The sequence below is a fragment of the Cydia strobilella genome, chromosome Z (assembly GCF_947568885.1).
Source record: "Cydia strobilella chromosome Z, ilCydStro3.1, whole genome shotgun sequence".
Classification (NCBI taxonomy): domain Eukaryota; kingdom Metazoa; phylum Arthropoda; class Insecta; order Lepidoptera; family Tortricidae; genus Cydia; species Cydia strobilella.
This window is the reverse complement of record NC_086068.1, coordinates 6,365,892-6,386,254: the sequence shown is the minus strand read 5'-3', so window position 1 is coordinate 6,386,254 and position 20,363 is coordinate 6,365,892. Positions and strand designations below refer to the sequence as shown.

General features: G+C 37.5%; 1 protein-coding gene across 1 annotated transcript in view; it reads left to right on the top strand.

The window, feature by feature from the left end:
• Nucleotides 1-20,363, top strand: part of LOC134754144 (PHD finger protein rhinoceros) — a 71,720-nt gene that overhangs the window by 13,197 nt on the left and 38,160 nt on the right. Inside the window, exons 3-4 of the mRNA XM_063690241.1 lie at nucleotides 14,049-14,243; nucleotides 18,364-18,580. Coding sequence (XP_063546311.1) covers nucleotides 14,049-14,243; nucleotides 18,364-18,580 — 412 coding nt within the window. The remainder of the gene's footprint in view (nucleotides 1-14,048; nucleotides 14,244-18,363; nucleotides 18,581-20,363) is intronic.

Sequence of the window (20,363 nt, the reverse complement as noted above, 5' to 3'; positions counted from 1 at the left end):
CTTAGAAAGGTATGATAGACGATTACAAAAAAACTAATTTTGACGTTTTTGGAAATTTAACCCCTCAGGGGGTTGAAAAGGGGATGAAAGTTTGTCTTGGGGTGCAAATTTTATTTTAAGCTAGGAACTTAAAACTTTGCAAAACGTTATTATATTAAAAAGCAAGAAAATTACTTTCAGCGTTTTTAAAAATTCATCCCCCATGGTGGTGAAAAAGCGGTTAAAAACTTTATCTTGATAACTATATCATTTTAGCTACTAGGCCAAGTTAGGTATCGATTTTGTATAAATCGGGTATGCCGAATTCATTTATGATATCAAAATGATACCATTCCCGAGTGAAAACACAAAAAATATGAAAAAACTTTTTTTAATTTCTCTTTACGCTTAAACCGCTAAACCGATTTAGATAAAATTTGGTATAGAGATAGTTTGAGTCCCGTGGAAGAACATAGGGTAGTTTTTAACCAAAAAAATGGAGACTGCGTTTGCATGGAGAAGCGGCCGTGCCCTTTCCTCTTAATAATGGTCACGAAGGTGGGTACTTTAAAAAAATCATTTTTCAGTAAATGTCAAACGGTTTGGGACTTAAACGCGTTACCATGCCTTGCCGAAAAAAATCGAATCTTTCGCAAAAGTCTCGCAATGCATTGCGGCCACAAGGGGCACGGTCTCAGGAGACTGAGAAAAACCACGGTGAGAGACTCAGTGGCGCTCTAGCCAGGCAGGTCGCTTCGCTTTCGGCTGAAACGGCAAGCCAGCGCGAGTTCGATTGTGATCCCAAATATATCGTACGTAATACATATGTAGGCGCAGATCCTGACGGAGTGTGGCGCCGGAGAAGCCGTGTTCATCCCGCGTATCCTTCTCATTCCGAGCAACTTCCCGTTCCGCTTCAAGCGCCTACAGGTCCCCGTGAGCGTCTGCTTCGCTATGACCATCAACAAGTCGTAGGGGCAGATGCATTTCAAACTCCGAAAAAAAAAAGGGGCAGACGCTGCCCGCCGCCGGCGTCATTTGACTGATTTGACTGGAGGACCGATTTGGATGACATGATTTTGATGGGAACACCCAAATATTCCGAAATATGTTTTTCCGATTTTTATAACCACGACTTTCATAATCCCGATTATTTATAAGTCCGAAATATCAAAATTACGATTTTTAAAAACACGATGGAATAAAATCACGAATGTGCTATTTCCGAAAACTTAAAATCCGATTGTCACTTGATAGAAAGCTTAAAGTTCCGATTTTACACTTTTCCGAAAATATTTTTTTTTCCGAATTCCTAAATTCTGAAAAATCATTGTCCGATCGGAAATAAAATAATTCGGTATTCAGAAATTCGGTTTTTTACAAGATCGGAAAAATGAAATCCGTGATATTCAAATGAAGACTCACGTTTTAGTAATTATTACGGGTACCTGTCGTGCCGCATCATGTTAAATTCGGCATAAAATATGTTTGGCATAAAAGTGTTGTTGCTAGAAGTGGGTTAGGTTAGGTTAGAACTGCGACCCCCAAGAAAACGAACTGTTGCCAGAAAAGTGGAAATTTAAAAATTGGGATATTTAAAATAGGAATCACGTTAATTCGGAATAAGGGCAATTCCGAATTCGTGATTTTGAAAATCGTAAATGTTAAATTCGGTGTTTGCCACCATCGGAATTGTTATAGTCGGAATTATGTAGTTCGGAATTTACAATATTCGGCTTTTTGGGTTTTCGGAAATATAAATCATCGTGATTTTCATCATTCGTAATTATGACAGTCGGAATTTTGATGGGTCGAGCATTTAAAAATCGGAATGATAAAATTCGACATTCTAAAATTCGAAATAAAAAATTTCGGAATTATGTAGTGTACCCGATTTGCATAGGTACAGTCAAGGACGTTAAACAAAAATGGTACTGTATCGTTCGAAATACACCTATACTACTCTATGCCATTTAAATCACGACAAAAATTTGAATAAGGGCAAAAAAAATATTCATTTTGTAGTGTAATTTTATTTAGTGGTAGCAAAGAGGATATAATATTATAGAACGGTACTGTCATAGTAAATTTTGTAACCACAGTAAATTCACTGCCATCTATCGACACACTTTAAAACTAAAAATGAAGATTTATTAAAATACGATAAAATGTATTTAAATATGGATAAATGATCTTTTTTATTTGCATTAATAATTTTTTTATTTTGACCCATGTTCTTTCACTGATATGCGTTAAAATTGTTAGATAATAACAAACGAAACCGTCAACGCCCTCTATACGAGAGTAGGCAAAAGGTAGTAGCGACATCTGATCGAGAATCAAATTTTCGTGATTTTCGAGGCACGTTTTTTCCTTTGACTGTATCCATCTATTACGGAGTTATATCTATCTTTGGTGGTAGGTACCTAATTGTAAAATATTTTATCTGGACTACAGTCCTCTAGCGTATCCATCTGTCAACTTTACTTTAAGTTCTGTCTCCAGGGGACAGGGAGATAAATTAGGGGTGAATTAGCCGCTTACTGAAACAGACCGAATTCCACGCAGGCGAAGCCGCGGGCACAGCTAGTACGAAATAAACTTACCTATACTCACTTGAAGAACCTTATATATATATCTACCAAGTTACGCAAAAACGCAGTGATTCGTTGTTATTCTCAATGCAACATTGACTGTCAGTGCATTACAAACGTTCCTGCCACAGATTTAACATTTATATAGATCCCTCATGTTGGTACCACGATTTGTATAAAATCTGACTGTGCTTCGGTGACGTCCTATACATATGTATGTGGCACTGGCGTTACAAGGGTATTTTAGTGAGGGCCATAATTGCTGCAAAATCAATAAGTTTCTGCCCAACGATATCATTTTTAAACCCCAATAGGGGGTTGACTGCAATGTTCTGCCATCAGAGTGCAGTACTAGCACATATTGTAAACCATAGAGTTACTTATACATACTATGCCTTAAACAGTTTATTGACAAGTTTTCACAGTTTATTTGTTACGAATAAATATGACATTGAAGCATCAAGGCGGTTAGTTTGCAGGGGGCCTACCGCGAAACGCGAAAATCGAAATGTCGTTATCTGACTCTATCACTCGAATATGCAAGTTTGATAGATAGGCAGATAACGAAATTTCGATTTATGTTTCGCGGTAAGCCCTGTATGTGCTAGTGGCGCCCCCTACGCAGAATTTAGCGTAATATTCCCTATAAATGTCGAGTTTACTTATTGCCACCAAAGTATTGGAACGGATTATGACCCCAATCCGACTTATTTCATTCGTCAGACAAGTCGGTGAAATTTGAAAAAATTTTTTTTTTCAAAAATTAATTAAAAATAGCCTTGACCATATTTCTTTAGGCAACCCCATTTACTTATGTCCAGTAACATATTTTCTTTCATAAAATATAAGTTTCATCCGACAGACGTATCGGTAAAGGTCGGCCATATACAGTGTGGAAAGAATGAATGGGCCCTGGTGGGAAAGTACCTCAAAACCTTTCAAGTTAGCTTATTTTGCTTAAAGGAAACATTCTTTTATTTTTGAAAATAAACAAAACTGCATTGAAAGATTTTTTTTTTAGTTTGCTTGTCTAAAAATATTTTTATTTTATATTTATTTTATTTTATTTTATAAAAATATTCTTGAATACTAAATATTCGATTTTATCAATATTTTTTACGAACGACGGAGTGTAAGGCCCTATATTTCTATGGTAAGGCCTAATGTTTCTTGGAGAAATGTTATCACTAACGTTAACTGTATCGAATAGTAGAATAAAATAGCGAGTGTTTATTTTTTTAAATTTTTAGTCGGTTCGATTCCTGGATAAAATAAGTGAATTGCAAAAAATCTTAGAATGCAGTTTTGTTTCTTTAAAAAAATAAAAGAATGTTTCCTTTAAGCAAAATGAGCTAACTTAAGGTTTTAAGGCACTTTCCCTCCAGGGCCCATTCATTCTTTCCACACTGTATAACATATCTCCTACTATAGCTTGGTCCGATTCTACCAATATTTTGGTGTCAACGTATTGGCCCGCCTGCCACCACTTTGCCTGGCAGCATGAATAGCAACCTACCCAATAATGGTCCGAGAGCTGGTAGAAATTTGGAGTAGATCCTTGAGGCAAGCTGAAAATTTGCCTGATGCTTCTCCTATCTTACCCTACCTCAGCACTACAAGTCTGGCTGCAGGGTAGCGGGTCTTAATCAACCTATAAATTTTTAGATTTTTTTTTGGTGCCCAAAAAAGGTTCTTGAGCCAATCTGTAATTTCTACAAGTGAAAATTGAATATCTAAATAGTCATAAAAAATTATGCCAGACGACTTGGCCGGGTCTTTAACCTTGCCAGACGCGTGCAAATTATTATTTCAAAAAATTCAAAAAAGGTTCTTGAGGCAATCTGTAATTTTTACAGGTTAAAGTTAAGTATCTAAATAGTCATAAGGAAAATAAGCCAGACGATTTGGTCGGGGCCTTCTAGAAAGTTACATATGGCACTTACTCGCACGCAAAATTAAGTTTGCTATCCTGTAGATTTTGTATGCTAATACAAAGTTATTTTTGTAGTGCAGTAAATTAAAGGTAAAAGGTACAAATTAGGACGTACGATGTGATTATGATTACGAATTTGTGTATATTTATGATAATTATGTACAGTATGAGTATTAGTAGGGATATGGTTAACGTAATATGACCGAATTTATAATAATGTATTGTAATTTTAATAAATACATGTAAAATAATACAATTTCAATACAGAATAGTAATGTGTTGTAATTTGTTATTTTATTAATAAATGATTGAATAATACAAATTATAATGAAATAATAATACAAATATGATGATGATGATGATTGTTTCATGTCCTGATGTGATAGGTTATTCAGTGCGTGGGGTGTTAAAAGGGGGCGAAAATTTTATTATTTTTGCGCTACAACGCACGGTTTAGAAGCTACAGCCATATAAAGCTTTTTTTCTTATTTGTGATTTTTTTTATAGTAATTATGGGTTGTTTGGTGGGGAGCAAAAATTAGATATATTTTTTTATATTAATTCCTAAAGCTTTCTTAAAGGGGAGCAAAATTTTGATTATTTTTGCGCTACGACGCACAGTTTAGCAGATACAGCCATATAACGTTTTTTTTATTAATTTTTTATTGTGTTTTTTATTTATCACATGGGTTTCTTAAAGGGGAACGAAAATTTGATTATTTTTGCGCTACGACTGAAAAAAAAAATCAGCTATTCGTTCCTGCACCTGTTCGCATGAACACAGATGCCATGTTTACATTGAAATAAAAATAAATAAATACTTCCCGGCCTACAGTTCTCTCGAGTTGCTCCGCCCGAAACTTTGAAGCCTGTTTTGACGCACATAAGGACGATATTTTATTGCATGTTTGAGAAATGAAAATTAAACGATTAAAAACGATTATCGTTCCAAAAACTTGTTATTTAACTGTACAGCGAATAAAATAATAAATAATTTAAATAAGTTATAGTGACGCTACAAAGTTTGTGACTCCCCACTTTCCCTTGTCACAACATGACACAACATTATTCAATAAATTATTTATTATTTAATTATATTATATGACTCCTAAAGATGAAAAAAAAAAACAACACCGCCATGCACGCCATGTTTACATTAAAATAAAATAAAAATTCTTCCCGGCCTAGGCCTTCGTCATAACTAATGAACTACCCATGGATCTACAATAGAGACATATTGTCGCTAATTTCATATGTAAAATGCCCACACCCTATTCATACCCATAATTCTATACACATAGTTATCATAAATATACACATCTTCATACTTACAATCACATCGTACATCCAAATTTGTACCTTTCTATCTTTAATTTTTTGCACTACAAAAATAACTTTGTATTAGCATATATTTATACAGAATAACAAACTTAATTTTGCGTGCGAGTAAGTGCCATATGTAACTTTCTAGAAGGCCCCGACCAAATCGTCTGGCTTATTTTTTTATGACTATTTAGATACTTAACTTTAACCTGTAAAAATTACAGATTGCCTCAAGAACCTTTTTTTAATTTTTTGAAAAAATATTTTGCACGCGTCTGGCAAGGTTAAAGACCCGGCCAAGTCGTGTGGCATAATTTTTTTATGACTATTTAGATATTCGATTTTCACTTGTAGAAATTACAGATTGCCTCAAGAACCTTTTTTGGGCACCAAAAAAAAAACTTTAAAAATTTATAGGTTGATTTAGACCCGCTACCCTGCAGCCAGACTTGTAGTGCTGAGGTAGGGTAAGATAGGAGAAGCATCAGGCAAATTTTCAGCTTGCCTCAAGGACCTACTCCAAATTTCTACCAGCTCTCCGTCTAATAATATTTGAGAGGTCTACATGAGTATAAGTCTGTGGTTTGTGCATATTAGCGCTCCCTAGTTACAACTAACGTTGATAGGTAAATGGTCCACTTGTCACCTCTAATGGACCACTGTGATGCAGATGCACAAGTCTATAAGAGTTTGAGTTATATAAACGTCTTACCCTTAGATCCTTGCTGGATATGTTGTCCCTTACATAAATTACGGAACCCTTCGTGCGCGAGTCCGATTCGCACTTGGCCGGTTTTTTATAACAGGTATATTAACAGTTGCCTAGTTTTTACTTGAAGTTTCTTCTTTTACTTTCTGAAACCCACGCACACCTTGCTTAATTAAATATTAGCCATGGAAAAAGCTTTTTCTGTTATTAACGTTTCTAGCGTGGTAGTTCATGATTTATTTAATTAATTTAAAATTGCATTTGTTTCTATGAAATTACTTCTAATGGCATTTTGTTTGCCAATAATTTAAATATAAATACATTTTGTTTACCTGCACAAGTATTTCTTGTTTTGGTTTATGTTTATAAGTTTATTTTGAAGCTGTCTTAGTGTAATTATCATTCTATTCAATACAATCCTTTGTTGCTTTGCGCAGTTATTTAAAAATAAATATGTGTTTTTGTACCATGACGCTCCGCGATTGTTACGCCATTTAGGGTCCTAGCTAAATTGGTTGTTCAATACTTTACGCTATAGAATTTCCAATTTAGCAAGAACCCCAAATGGCATAATAATCCCTTGTGGTGTATGTACAGTCGAGTTCATAAATATGTATACATTTTTTCTCCTTAATCCATTGCAATAAGGTGAAAATATGTATACATATTTAAGAACTCGACTGTACATTCAACACTGGCCCTAATTCAGAGGGAAAAGCGCTATATCCGACCGTTCATCGAGTAATGTGCTCCAATATTTGACCGATTAAACATATACTTTAATGCCTTGACAATAGAGGCGTGTCTACTGCGATATGCGCTTACATCACCTGTGCGGCTCACCTAAATTTCCTATTAGATCCTCGAAACGATTTGGGTATTTATATCATATCCAGCACGATTTCAGTGGAGAAATATATGCACTTTGATCACCTGCGAGTCCACTAAAATTACCTAGGGCATCGCGCTTGATATATTGTCCAAAGTGAGATCTAATAAGACATTTATCCGACAATCACCCCAACTCTCTTATTATTAAGTAAATCGCGCATAGATTAATTGTGGGTTGAATCGCTTAGTTATTATTGGCGCCGACTAAATATACCCAACCGCTGCTAAATCGCTTTCCCGCGTGTGCATCTACGGACGCATTACGCACTTGTATACGTGCAAATCATAACATTGGTGACGTCAATAATACAAAATCCCGGCCGTATCGAACTAGGGTTCCCGTTAAAGCAAATGCATTTCATTTCGCCTGCTGCAAGGCCTTTGTGCATTTCCTGTGACCAGCGATGAGGTCGCCGCCGCTCCGCCCGCCCCGGATGCGCTGCGCACCCCCCTATCACCCACCTGGTGTTTTCACAATTTAATCACTAGTGTTTATCAACTTTTCAAGCTCCGCTGAATGTGGTCGTTCCTTGTGATTAATCATGTATTCGGAAATCTTACCACGCCGCTATCGAGCAGTATGTATTCTTGATGTTTATACGAACAGTTTGTATTCGCATCTTTTTCGGTTTCAGTGGTGTCTTGAACACTGGTCAATTGCGTACTGAAAATATTATAGAGATTGATAGATTGAGCAGTTTAGCTTGTTACATTGTACACGTGGGCGTTTCAGATATGATTTTGGACGGCGTATCAAAAACTACTATGGGATACCACTGAAATAAAGTTCTAGCAATTGAAACTTTTTTAATAGTAATCTGTAATAATTTAATTTTGTTATTGTGAAATAATTAAATTTTTCGACTCGTGACCTAATTTTAATATAGTGGAGTCCGGTTAGTACGACTTCGCATATAACAACCAACCATTTATAGCGACGTTAGTAAAGGCACATGTTTGGTTTTAGTACGAGCTACTATAAAAGTACAACCGTTTATTACGACTCCGCTTATAACGACTGACCGCTTTTAACGACGGAAATTCACACAAAATCCGTCCTTCAAGTCCGGTTACAACGACGAAAACGTAGTTTTTGCAAATAAATTTATGGTAAGAAGCTTACTCTCTACATGCAGCAAGATGAAAATAGTCCTGTGACTTTTCGTAACATTATTTTTAATATGTTTGTTCGGGTCAAATATTGCAAGCTAAATAAACCCCACTTCCCATTATTCAGTTGAGCGTAAACTTCGTTAGTTAAAAACGTAAACGTAAAAAAACGTAAGTTGGGTGACAATGCAGTATTTTGGTACCATCGGATAGCTAATCTATGATGGACACAGGAGGAGGTAGTCATAGGAACTGTTGTATAAAACAACGCAACCTAATTTAGGTTGGGTTTAATAGAATTGTTTCAATGGGTATTACTTGCCTGTTGAAACGAAGGTACAGACTGTCAGCGATGTGTGTTTCAAAAATGAAGTTCTCGACAAAATAACTTATTTAATTTTTTGATTGTCGATGTACGATTGTTATTGTTATCATCTTGGTTACAACCACAAGAATTGCGACATTATTTTAATATAAAAAAAAATTGACAGTTCGTTTAGTACGACGTCCGGTTAATTTGATATAAACTTAACATCAGCGGGCGTCGTTATAACCGGATTACTGTATATCATTGTAACAGATCATAAAAATAATTAGGGGCAACACACATACACACACACACACATACACACACACACACACACACACACACACACACACACTGCACACTGTACAACTTATATGTGTTCATGGCGCTGTGGGCACGACTAGTTACGACGCGTTTAGGTGTTCTTGGCGTTCAAAAAAAAATACTTGTTTCTTAAGTTCACAAATTACCAAGTTATTGATTTTACGTGCACGCTTTAAATTAAAACATTCATCCTTTCCGGCTTATTCAATATCAAAAATAGAATGACGGTGACCTAGATGCATTTCATATCCAACCCTCCTCATTATTTTCTGTTCCAATCTTAGGATCGATTTGATGATGATACCCTTCGAAGGGCTGCTCAAATGCATAACGTAAAATCAGTCCTACGATTTGGTTTTTAGTTAAAATTTCTTACGCCACCCTAATCAGTCATATTCTTGCAAATACAACAGCAAAGTGTGGTAAGTATTATGCTTACTTAAGATGATACGGGAGCTGAGATAATATGTTAGGTGAAAATATCCGTCTCGCTAACGGAAGCGGCTTCTAAAACTAGTGCGATAAGGACAATGCTAGGCTAGGCGATAAATCCTGCGTAAAAATCCCACAAACCGAGGTTTCGTACTCGACTGTTTCCTCCTCCAAAACTCCACCAAATGTAACGAAATTTTGAGATCTAAATCGTAATGAAATTATATGTGTCGGTGTGTTTTGCTTTTTAGGCTAATTGATGTCAGTTTTGAATACCATGCTTCTCTTTGCGGCCTAGTAAATTAGGGCGTTTTTGCGAATACTTGAAGTGCTCTAGCGCCTTAAAAAAACAAAAATATAAACAGTCCGACACAATTATTAATAATAATAATCTGTGTTGAAAAAAATCATTGCTGTAACTTCAAAATCCACGGAGGAAACAGTCGAGTACGTTTGTATGGAGAAATGACCACTCTTGTTGCCTCTTAGTGCGGATGGTAAATGCATGGTCGTAGCGCTACGCCGTAGGCGCGTAGCGGACCGTGTGCGATGGCGGGCCTGCCTTGTGGCCTAAATCTAAAACTTACATTAACACTAAGCGTCACTTGCACTAACCCTGGGTTAACCGGTTAAACCGTTAATCCAGTGTCAAATTGTACTGGTAACCAACTTCAGATTTAACCCGTTCACCCCGGGTTAGTGAATGGTGACCACGACTCCACGTAGAAGTAAAGAAGCATTCAAAATTTGTATGGAATTGTTTCTAAAACTTTTATAATAATCTTTAAATCGAAAAAAGTCAAATGAAGGACTATAGCTAATATACATCAAATTGTATAAAAATATTTTCATTTCTCATGCTCTGAAAGAGGGTCATTGCTGTTCTTAAAAGGTGTGCAGTAAATGATACGTGTCTGCACTAGAGCATTTTACGTTCGTAGTACGTTTTTTTTTTACTATAAGCAATTGAAATTTGAGTTTAAATGGATTTGTTATACAATTTCCATTCTGATATTTGACTCTCCATTCCATAAATAACGATACTATTGCCTGAATTGTTAATTGAAAGTACCCTCAAGATATACTATAAAAATGTATACTTAGTCATGTAAAAAAAAACCACATGCATTTTACTTTTCTTGTATTCGAAATGAAAAGTAGAGTCTTTACTTCGGCAGACATTAGTGCTTTTCATCCCTTGGTTAACAATCTACTATTCCATAATGTTAAGAGGAAGGGAGGAGTTCCAGGGAGGAAAATGGGGACTACGTGTGTATGGAGAAGCGGTCTTCCACTATCCCCTTACTTATTATCTGCTATACCTGGTTTAGTGGAACGTAATGTTTATAAGAGGATAAAGAATCCCGTCTATTATGTAACCTGTGCGGCATAAACTCGCGGCATCCAGGTGAGCATTCAAAAGATAATTTCCTATAAACTATTTCGTTCCTTTACGACGTTAACATTGAAAGTCCTTAGGAAGTTTATCCTCTCTGGCATTACGCTTGAAGTTAAGTTGTGAACAATCTACCAGGCAGCATTACGCTAGATTCTGAAGTAATGAACTATCTAATATGTTGCACGTCTTTAAATAAATAAAAAACTCTAAATGTTTAGGCTGGTTTACATGCAAAATAGGGTCATAAAGCTGGTTATATTAAGGTGCATCCACTCCGCAGTTATTCGCCTTTTGTGGAGCAACACTGTGGAACAGTAAGTAATAACCGGACCGGACCGGAGTGCGAGTCGGACAAACAAAAACTTGACAGTCCGAACAACTGACAGGCCGATATCGTCCGGCGGACTGATAATCAGTGGGCCCCTTAAGACTCGTAAGAGCCGAGTACTTATTCTCGCCAACTCTCGACGAGGCCGTGTCACATACTTAATATCACCGTTCACTTTGTGCTTTCAAAATATGCTTTCAGCTCAAACGCATTTTATGTAAACTATTTTAAACGTGGAGGGAGTGAATTTTCTCAGAAAACTATAAGACGATACAATATAATGTTATCCCTTGCCTGATAAAATTGTGGCGCAATTTTTCGTTAAGATAACAAAGTAAATTCGATATTTTATTTACTATCAAAATTGGAAACCATGCCATGACTGCAACTTCGTCTCTAAACGTCGTCGTAAATAGCTTTTTCGGTTCCTTAGGAATATAAAATATCGTTGCTTAGTGCAGCTCTATACGTATGGCCCAGTTAAATTAAGGGTTTCGCCTCGGAATGAGAGATAGTAAGCTGGAAACTCATATTCACCTTCGTTAGGACATATTAAGGGTTCTCTTAAAAATCGACGCATATGTAGATCGCGTGCGCGTCAGAAGTTATTCAAGGTCAAATGTCATACAAATCGGTTTTTCGCGGATATCAAAATTTCTGTAGCTCCGATGTTATTTACATGTAGGAAAGAGCTGTAGAGCATAAAATTTGCGACAATTAGGTACCAAAAATGTTTTCATGCGATTAGCCGTTTGAAGGAGAGGAAAACCGAGGAAAAGGTGGATGGACTGTGTGAAAGATGATATGAAACTAACGCAAGTGAATGATGAGATGACGGGTGACAGAGATGTATGGAAGAAAAAGACATGCTGCGCCGACCCCAAGTGAATGGGACAAGGGCAAGCGAATGATGAGCCGTTTTCAAAATATACGGCATAGAAGGCGCAGCGGCCAGCCAAACGCACTATGACGCAAGGTTAGCTAGTTCTATAAATAAATAAATATTCTTACACAGATTGACTAAGTCCCACGGTAAGCCCAAGGAGGCTTGTGTTATGGGTACTCAGACAACTATATGTATAATATATAAATATTTAAATACATAGAAAACACCCATGACTCAGGAACAAATATCTGTGCTCATCACAAAAATAAATGCCCTTACCGGGATTCGAACCCAGGACCATCGGCTTCACAGGCAGGATCACTACCCACTAGGCCAGACCGGTCGTCAAAGTATTTAAATCGTTAAAATGACATTTGTGGGTCATACATAGATTTTAAACCAAAAGTTGCCCCTCCTGTGGACATTAGTTAACAGCTTGTGTGCATATATGTAATGACATAGTTTAGCTAGTTTATAATAATAATAAAACGTCAACATGCATTAACTTAAGTAAACTGACCATGTGTAAATGTTACTGCAATGGTTAAAGTTTTACCAAGGGAAAGTGTGATGCTGTCAGTAGGTACACATACAGTTAATTTGGAGATATCCTTCTGTTTCCCCCCGGAGTGTCCATATGTCTATGAGGAACACTGTGGAGTATATGAAACTAAGAAAAAAAAACTAAATATGTGAATTTGAGCGTGATATAGTTTGTTACGAAGCCATAAGCGACTGCACCACACGCCCGCTGTACGATTCCTGCTATAAAATAACCACACAAACACATCAGCAACCACAGTGAAATCGGTACAACTCTGTACGTGATGAACACTGATTCTCACGCTTTACGTTAAACCCATTGTCACCCACTGTTCGTGCGGACTACACTTTTCAATGCAATACCGCTTTTCCGAATAGAAAATGCCATTTATGAAGCTTTCATAAGGACTTAGCAGCAAACATAGCGCTTGTAGGTACGCAGTGGAACTATACTACGTGGTTCTGACATGTGAAGTAGGTGGCACTGCACGGGTTCTTATACATAATGTTTATATTATCAAGCTTTTGAATAGTAAAACTAATGGTGCCATATTGAAATCAAATCTTCAAATCCGTACGTGTATGATATTGATACCTCATTTGTATGTGGGGATAAAGAAGCACATTGGGCGTGCAGAGCATAACTGTGTTGTCCTAGGTCAGGTACAGCATCTGTTACAATAGCAACTAACGATGCTGCATAAAACAATAGTCCACTTTAGCGGCGCGCGTGCGGAAATAGAATCCGTAGAACCCGGTTCATCAGCCAGACTAATGAATAGAATTAGGCCATCGAAACGTGCACAGGCTTTACTAAAGTGAATAGGTGTCACGCCGCTGTTTTGATTGAGGTCCATACTGGACTGATTTAACGAATGGTTGTGATACTAAGCAGTAGTAAATCTTGTGGTCAAATACTAAACGCCTGGATGATCTCACTAACTCTAGTTACAGTTTGCATTGATAAAAATAAACTACCTATCGGCCGTCCAATTAAACAGGTTGAAGTAAATTTGAGCCTGAAGCAGGTCTTGTGACAAACAATGTTATCTTCCGTGCTCATTAACAACTTTAGGCGGGATGCTCTATCGGATAGAAAATATATAAATCTTCCGAGCTGATTTGCTTACTCTAAAAAATATGCATTGAGCATTAGCGTTAGCGACAAGCAAATTCGTTCCGTCGAAACGTTCGTCATTGAAAAATATAACGAATCGCACATTTAAAGTGTTTAGGTACCGTTCCGTCTACATATCTCCCCAATCTTAACCCCACCCTTACGCTTTACAGGAAGGATTTGATCAGCGCAATGAAGCTGCCGGACTCTGAGCCGCTCACCGCCTCGGAGTACTGGGTGATCACGGACACGTGGAAGCAGGACTGGGAGCGGGGCGTCCAGGTGCCGGTCAACCCGGACTCGCTGCCGGCCCCTAAGGTCCGGATCACCGAGAACCCGAAGCCGCCGGACTTCCAGGAGTTTAAATTGTGAGTACCGCGATTTTTACAGGTCTTAAGAATCCACGGGTGCCTGGCCAAGTGACAAATCTTTTATAGAAAACTCCACTCGAAACAACCCTTTGAACGCCAAAGGCGTAAACGTGACGCGCGTGGCTACAGTAAAATATTACCCTTTATGCATTCCAACCAGGTTCACGATGACACACACGATGCACACGATAGACCTGTTGTTTAAATGATGACGTGACTTTTCGATTGGTGTTTGTCGATAAGCCTCCAGATCTGGCGAATGTGGTGCGCTAGCGAATCACCCGCGTACCATTTGCGAAAACTTGCGAAAATATTTAAGTTTAATTCATTAGCCCCTAGTATTTTTTCATTCATGTTTTGGAATCGATATCTGTTTTAAGCCCAACCAGACAGCTATAACATTTATCACTTTACATTTTAAATCACTAACACCTTATAAAATCGCGCACCGCGTCTGTCTGCTAAATGAAAAAGCTAGCCATAGTTATTGACTTTACTCGATAGTCAACTTTACATATAGTTCTTAAATTTTGATAAAAAAAATACCCAATTTAGACTATGGCTAAAAATTCTTAAATATAGTCAGCTAAGCGGGTGAAGCCGGTTAAAGCTTTGCACCTAGGTACCAAATACCCTGTGTGACACCGTAAGTCTTGCTTATTGACCTTGGCACTAAGCCATATCACTAAGATCACTCGATTGCATTCTACGAAAAATATTCCTTCAAGTACCTACATAGACACTAAATAACTAATAAGAGTACTTTGTAACTAATCACTCAAAACCCAAATTTCGGTATAAAATTCCCATCTTTTTCAGATATCTTTACTTCACTGATTAAGTGATCACTTGATCACTAATTAGAGGTTCAGCTCTATTCCGAGACTCCGACGTTTCACATTACACAGTGTGTTATTGCATCTCGCCACCCCCTCCTTTGATGCCCCTTCCCGTGCATAAAGGGGGGCACGCGCTCTGTTCAGGATTACACTGTTTATTTGTCTTAGAAACTGGTTGTTTCTTTGTTTCAAACGCGCTTTTATTATTTATTGATTCTATTTGTTCAATAGTCGAAATAAAACTTTGATGAAACCCACTAATAATTTTATACTGGTATTAAGACTTAGAAAGTATAATTTGATATTTGCGTGTTTTAGCATGGCCAAATATATCGTAACACATGCTTAGCATGTGTCTGCTACCCACTGCCGGCCACTTTGTATGTCACTAAATATTTGTTGCTGACTTTATCATAGTCCATGACGTTAACTGACTATTCTTAAACCTCATTTCTAGTAACGGTCAGTAAGGACTGTTCCTGTTAGTACTTCAATAATATCGTTAGGTTCCAGGATTTTACCGAGTTGCATTGCGTTTCTCGACACGGCGCAGCATTATTATTGCGTACTTTTTCAATTATTGCTCTTGATGCTTGAGAATCTAACAAATGCAACTATTCAACGTCTTTCACTCCGTTTTCTTACAATAAGATTTATTTTCTTCACCCTGTTAGAGTTTTTCTTATGTCCATTGATAGACGCTGCTTAGTAATAGATTCTACGAATCATACATATCAGGGCAAAGAATTTGCGTTCAAAATGTTCGTTATTAATTATGGGTGTTATTTAATCGATCTGCAAAATATTCCTATTTTGATGAACAAAAATATATATTTGGTCAGCCAAAATGTGTATATGATCAGCAACTTAAGGTTAGCAAGTATTTCAAAATCAGTTCGCAACTAATGTCATAATGAGCTGCTCTAAATTGATTTGGTTGGCAAATTAATTATTTGATCGGCAGTAAGCGATCCACCATTAATCAAATTTTGTTAAGCAGTCAGTGGGTAAGCGGATTATTTCATTTTGGATTACAATTTAACTGATCCGCAAAAATTAGTTCTAACCTAACCTAACCCACTTTTCTAGAAGCAGTTGTTTTCTGTGAAGGTCGCAGTTCTAACCTAACCTAACCAACTTTTCTAGTAGCTAATATCTTCCATTTTACACCTATAATAAAGTACCAAAACGGATAAATATCACCAACAAATACGTTAGAACACCGCAATGTGACTGCTAATAATCATCGAATGAAATGCACGCACACGATTCCGCTCCGCCTGCAACACTGGCGATTTTTCAAATCAAACGCAACCCATATTATTATATCAGATTACCATTTGTTTAATATGCATACGTCTCAATTAAACTGCCAACCAATTTTAAATCTTGCTGACCAAATAATAATTTTGCGGCTCAACTATTTATTAAGCAGATGGATATTGGTTTATAATGTTGACCGTTTGTGAATTATTTGCTGAACAGGAGTTGCAGCTCGATTTTTATTTATTGCCGGCAACATATTTGTATGCTATTTAATGGCTATTTTTTTTTGCAGATCAGTTTTAAAAATGGCTGATCATTTAATTACTTCCCATTAATGATTAGGTATCTTACGTATATTTCTTGGGTTTTTTTGAGTTTAGTTAGTACCATGAGTTGGATTGTCACCGCGGAGTAAGTGAGTGAAGTGTTCAAAAAGATCTTCACACCACATAATTGTTAGAGCGAGGAAGAGCGCGTGCAGTTCATTTTGATCACTACATTCGCTGAGAAATTTATGGTGCTGACTGTACTGTAAATATTTAACGCAGCATCCTAGTAACTGGCTTTAAACGCAACAGCTGTCAACGCAGTCCCGCCATATTTGAACACATTATTTGCTATCCATCCTCGCACATCTCTGGTGGACGCGCAGCCTTAATCCCAGTCAGTAATTTATCTACTACACGCGTATGTTTCGCAAGAAGTCGCTTAATGACCCTTTCAGTGATAAAAATGTCTATAGTACATTACTACAGAGGCCGTAAAGTAAGGGGTTGCCGGCCGATTAGAATAGATAGTATGAGGCCGGCAACCCCTTTTCACGCCGTGGTATGTATAGTGCTTTTCTCAAACATGCAATGAAATAAATAAAGAAAAACTCCACGAAATCAAAGTTTTATTTATAGAAAAACTAAAAGTAAACTACACACAAAATATAGCTAACACGTATATTTTTATTACCCATTTGCGTATATTTTTATGTATCTTTGATTTTTTCGCCTTGTATCCGCCTGACTGTCGTTTTCGCCACATAACTAAGTTTACATACTGCCATGTTGATATTATGTTAACGCATTCACTGCCAGGGGCCCATTTCTCGAACGGTATTAGACTAATATTATTAGTCCACGAACTGTCAAATCGTATGGGTTGCCATGACAACACACTAGTAATATTAGCCTAATACCGGTCGAGGAATGGGCCCCAGGGGGCGTGGCCTAGGAACAAACTTGTAAGACGGTGAACGCACATGTGCGTTGGGGGCAGTGAATGTGTTAAACATGCATCGCTGCCTTAAGCATGGAGTATAATTTCCACAGTGTTCACGATTTTATAGTTACTTTCAGTTCTTTAAAATATGCCACTAAAACTGTTTCTAATAAACTGTGGGCATTTTTCTTAGTTTTTCAAATAATAAAATTGCCATAAGTCAATTCTGCTTATGCTCTTAATTCCAACTCCTACGACTATAATTAATACTAATTTCATTTTTTCGTCGGTATTTTCATCGGACCTCACATTAAATAACAAATTCAACAACGCACAATAAATACAGAATTACAGAATGAAAAATTTTCTACTTTCCCAATATTTTAAATGTTTATTTGTGTAGTTAAATTTGTAATTTAAAATTATTGAATTTTGTTAATAATGTCTTATTTATTATATTCATGTCAATTTTATATGTAAATTAAACTGCAAAATATAGCAAACATCGTTTATTGATTTTTTTAAGGCGTATCGGCAGAATGTCTTTTTACGCACCATCAAGCAAATACTGCCTATAGTTTTTTTTTTAAATGGCTGAATGCCATAATGCTGTTTCACAAATAACTGTGAAATGAAAATTAAAAAAGAGCATTTTGCCGGCGTAGGCCTGCAATTTTGTATGAAATCTCATTAAATACCTCTAGTCTAGCGCGCCTAAAACGTGATATTTCGCAGCCTATATAAGCCTACATAATATCAGTATTTCATTGCATGTTTAAGGAAAGTAACATCTCCGTCCACAGGCCTAAAGACAAGTACATCCACTTGAGCCGCGACGCGACGTACGCGCCGGACAAGCATACGATCACCACCGCGCTCGCCCGCGCGGAGGCGGCGTGCTCGTACGACCTGGACGCCACCGACACCGCATGGCTCAAGCTGCTGAACGCGGAGCGGGCACGCGCCGGCGCCGGGCCCATCACTGAAGATCAGCTCGAGAAGGTCATCGAGGAGTTGGAGGTTAGTTGTAGTTATTCTCTTGTCACACAGGGCTCGACGGACCCTTTGGCCACAGGGCGGACACGCTATATACATCAAAAACTGGCCAAGTGCGAGTCGGACTCGTCCACCGAGGGTTCCGTACTTCTTAGTATTTGTTGTTATAGCGGCAACAGAAATACATCAGCTGTGAAAATTTCAACAGTCTAGCTATCACGGTTCATGAGATAAAGCCTAGTGACAGACAGACAGACGGACCGACGGACAGACGGACAGCGGAATCTTAGTAATAAGGTCCCGTTTTTACCCTTTGGGTACGGAATCCTAAAAATCACTTGCGTTTCTATGTGTGAACGGCACGTCTGTACACGCGGCATGCGCCATTGTGTGAGTAAATTGCTTAAAAATAGTACTGAGCGGCCGGCAAACGGCTGTCAATCTGCTGTCGCGGGGCGAGGTAATTCGAGTCGGGGCGGGGCGGTGCGTGGCCATTCTGTATAATACTACTTATTCTGTGCTTTGGCGACGCGTCCTGCGAACGGCACGGCAATGAAATCGGGAATTTATAGTAAGGCAGAATATTTTTAGGCAATTCCTGGGCGTGCTGATAGAAATGAATTCGATTGGTATAAAAAGTTGGCAAAAATGACTATCTTCTCGCTGACTGTAATTTTTTTCCAAAATATGCATATATGAATCGGCCTTAATTAGAAAGTTAAGGAAGGTCTCAGGTCTCCTAAGCCCATTTTCGCGTAGCAGCTTGGATTCAGATTAGTTTCCCTGTGCACAATACAAGTATGTAACACGATGGTCATTAAAAAGTGTATTTGTTTTTCATTAAATTAAATTTTAACCGTAATTCGTTGGTTGGACTGTCCGTATGGCTCTGATCTCTTTCGTGAGCCGTAACGTCAAATGCTGCGCTAGTTAATAATGTATTTTCCATCTCGTTATTTGCGGGCGTTGGCATTTCCGTTCTGTGCGATCAAAGTAAAATGAGTAAGTTTCACTGCCTGCGTCAGACAAAGTTATACTGGTAAACCTCAATATATTTTTAAATATTTATATTGTTATAGCCATTATAGGTTTCTTGATTTGTATTTCTCACTATTTGAATTAAAACCTAACTTATAATGTAATATAAAAATCGTAATCAAAGAAAAAAGTGAAAACAATATAAGTACATACATAAATACCTTTAATTAAACGCCAAATACGCATTCATTTAAATTTGAATGGCTAGGATACTTCATACTGTCGATCCTCTAAATATTTCTTAAGATTTCATATTCGCTTTGGTGTAACTATTAGTTTGATTATTCAAAATATTCAACTTGCATATACGGGTAATCGTTTTAACAAAAATCGCCAGCAAACGTCCGCTTACTCTAGCAAACATCATGTAAGCGACAAGAGATGCTACGTATCCACATTCACTTGCACACGATGCATCCCGGTGTTTGGTAACAGACTAAACTATGTTACTATCGACCATCGACCTTTGCAATTTCCAGTCGGTTTCAAATACTGCCCGCCGGCCTTTTGTAGGGAGGCTGAGTAATTGGGTGTCCGAAAGGTGGGAAGTTAGGGGGGATAGACTAAAATACACAAATAATATTCGACTAATCCATTACGAACTAGTTTGCCAGGTTGAAGTATTCCTTTAGTTGTACTATTTATAGTTGGTTGAAATTAGAGTAAAATTGAATTTTATTCCGATTTGTTTCGTCGAAATTGGTAGTGGTACTAACTTTGCTTAGATTAATTAAAAAAAAAGACGTCAACGCGTCATTCGAAACTTTCT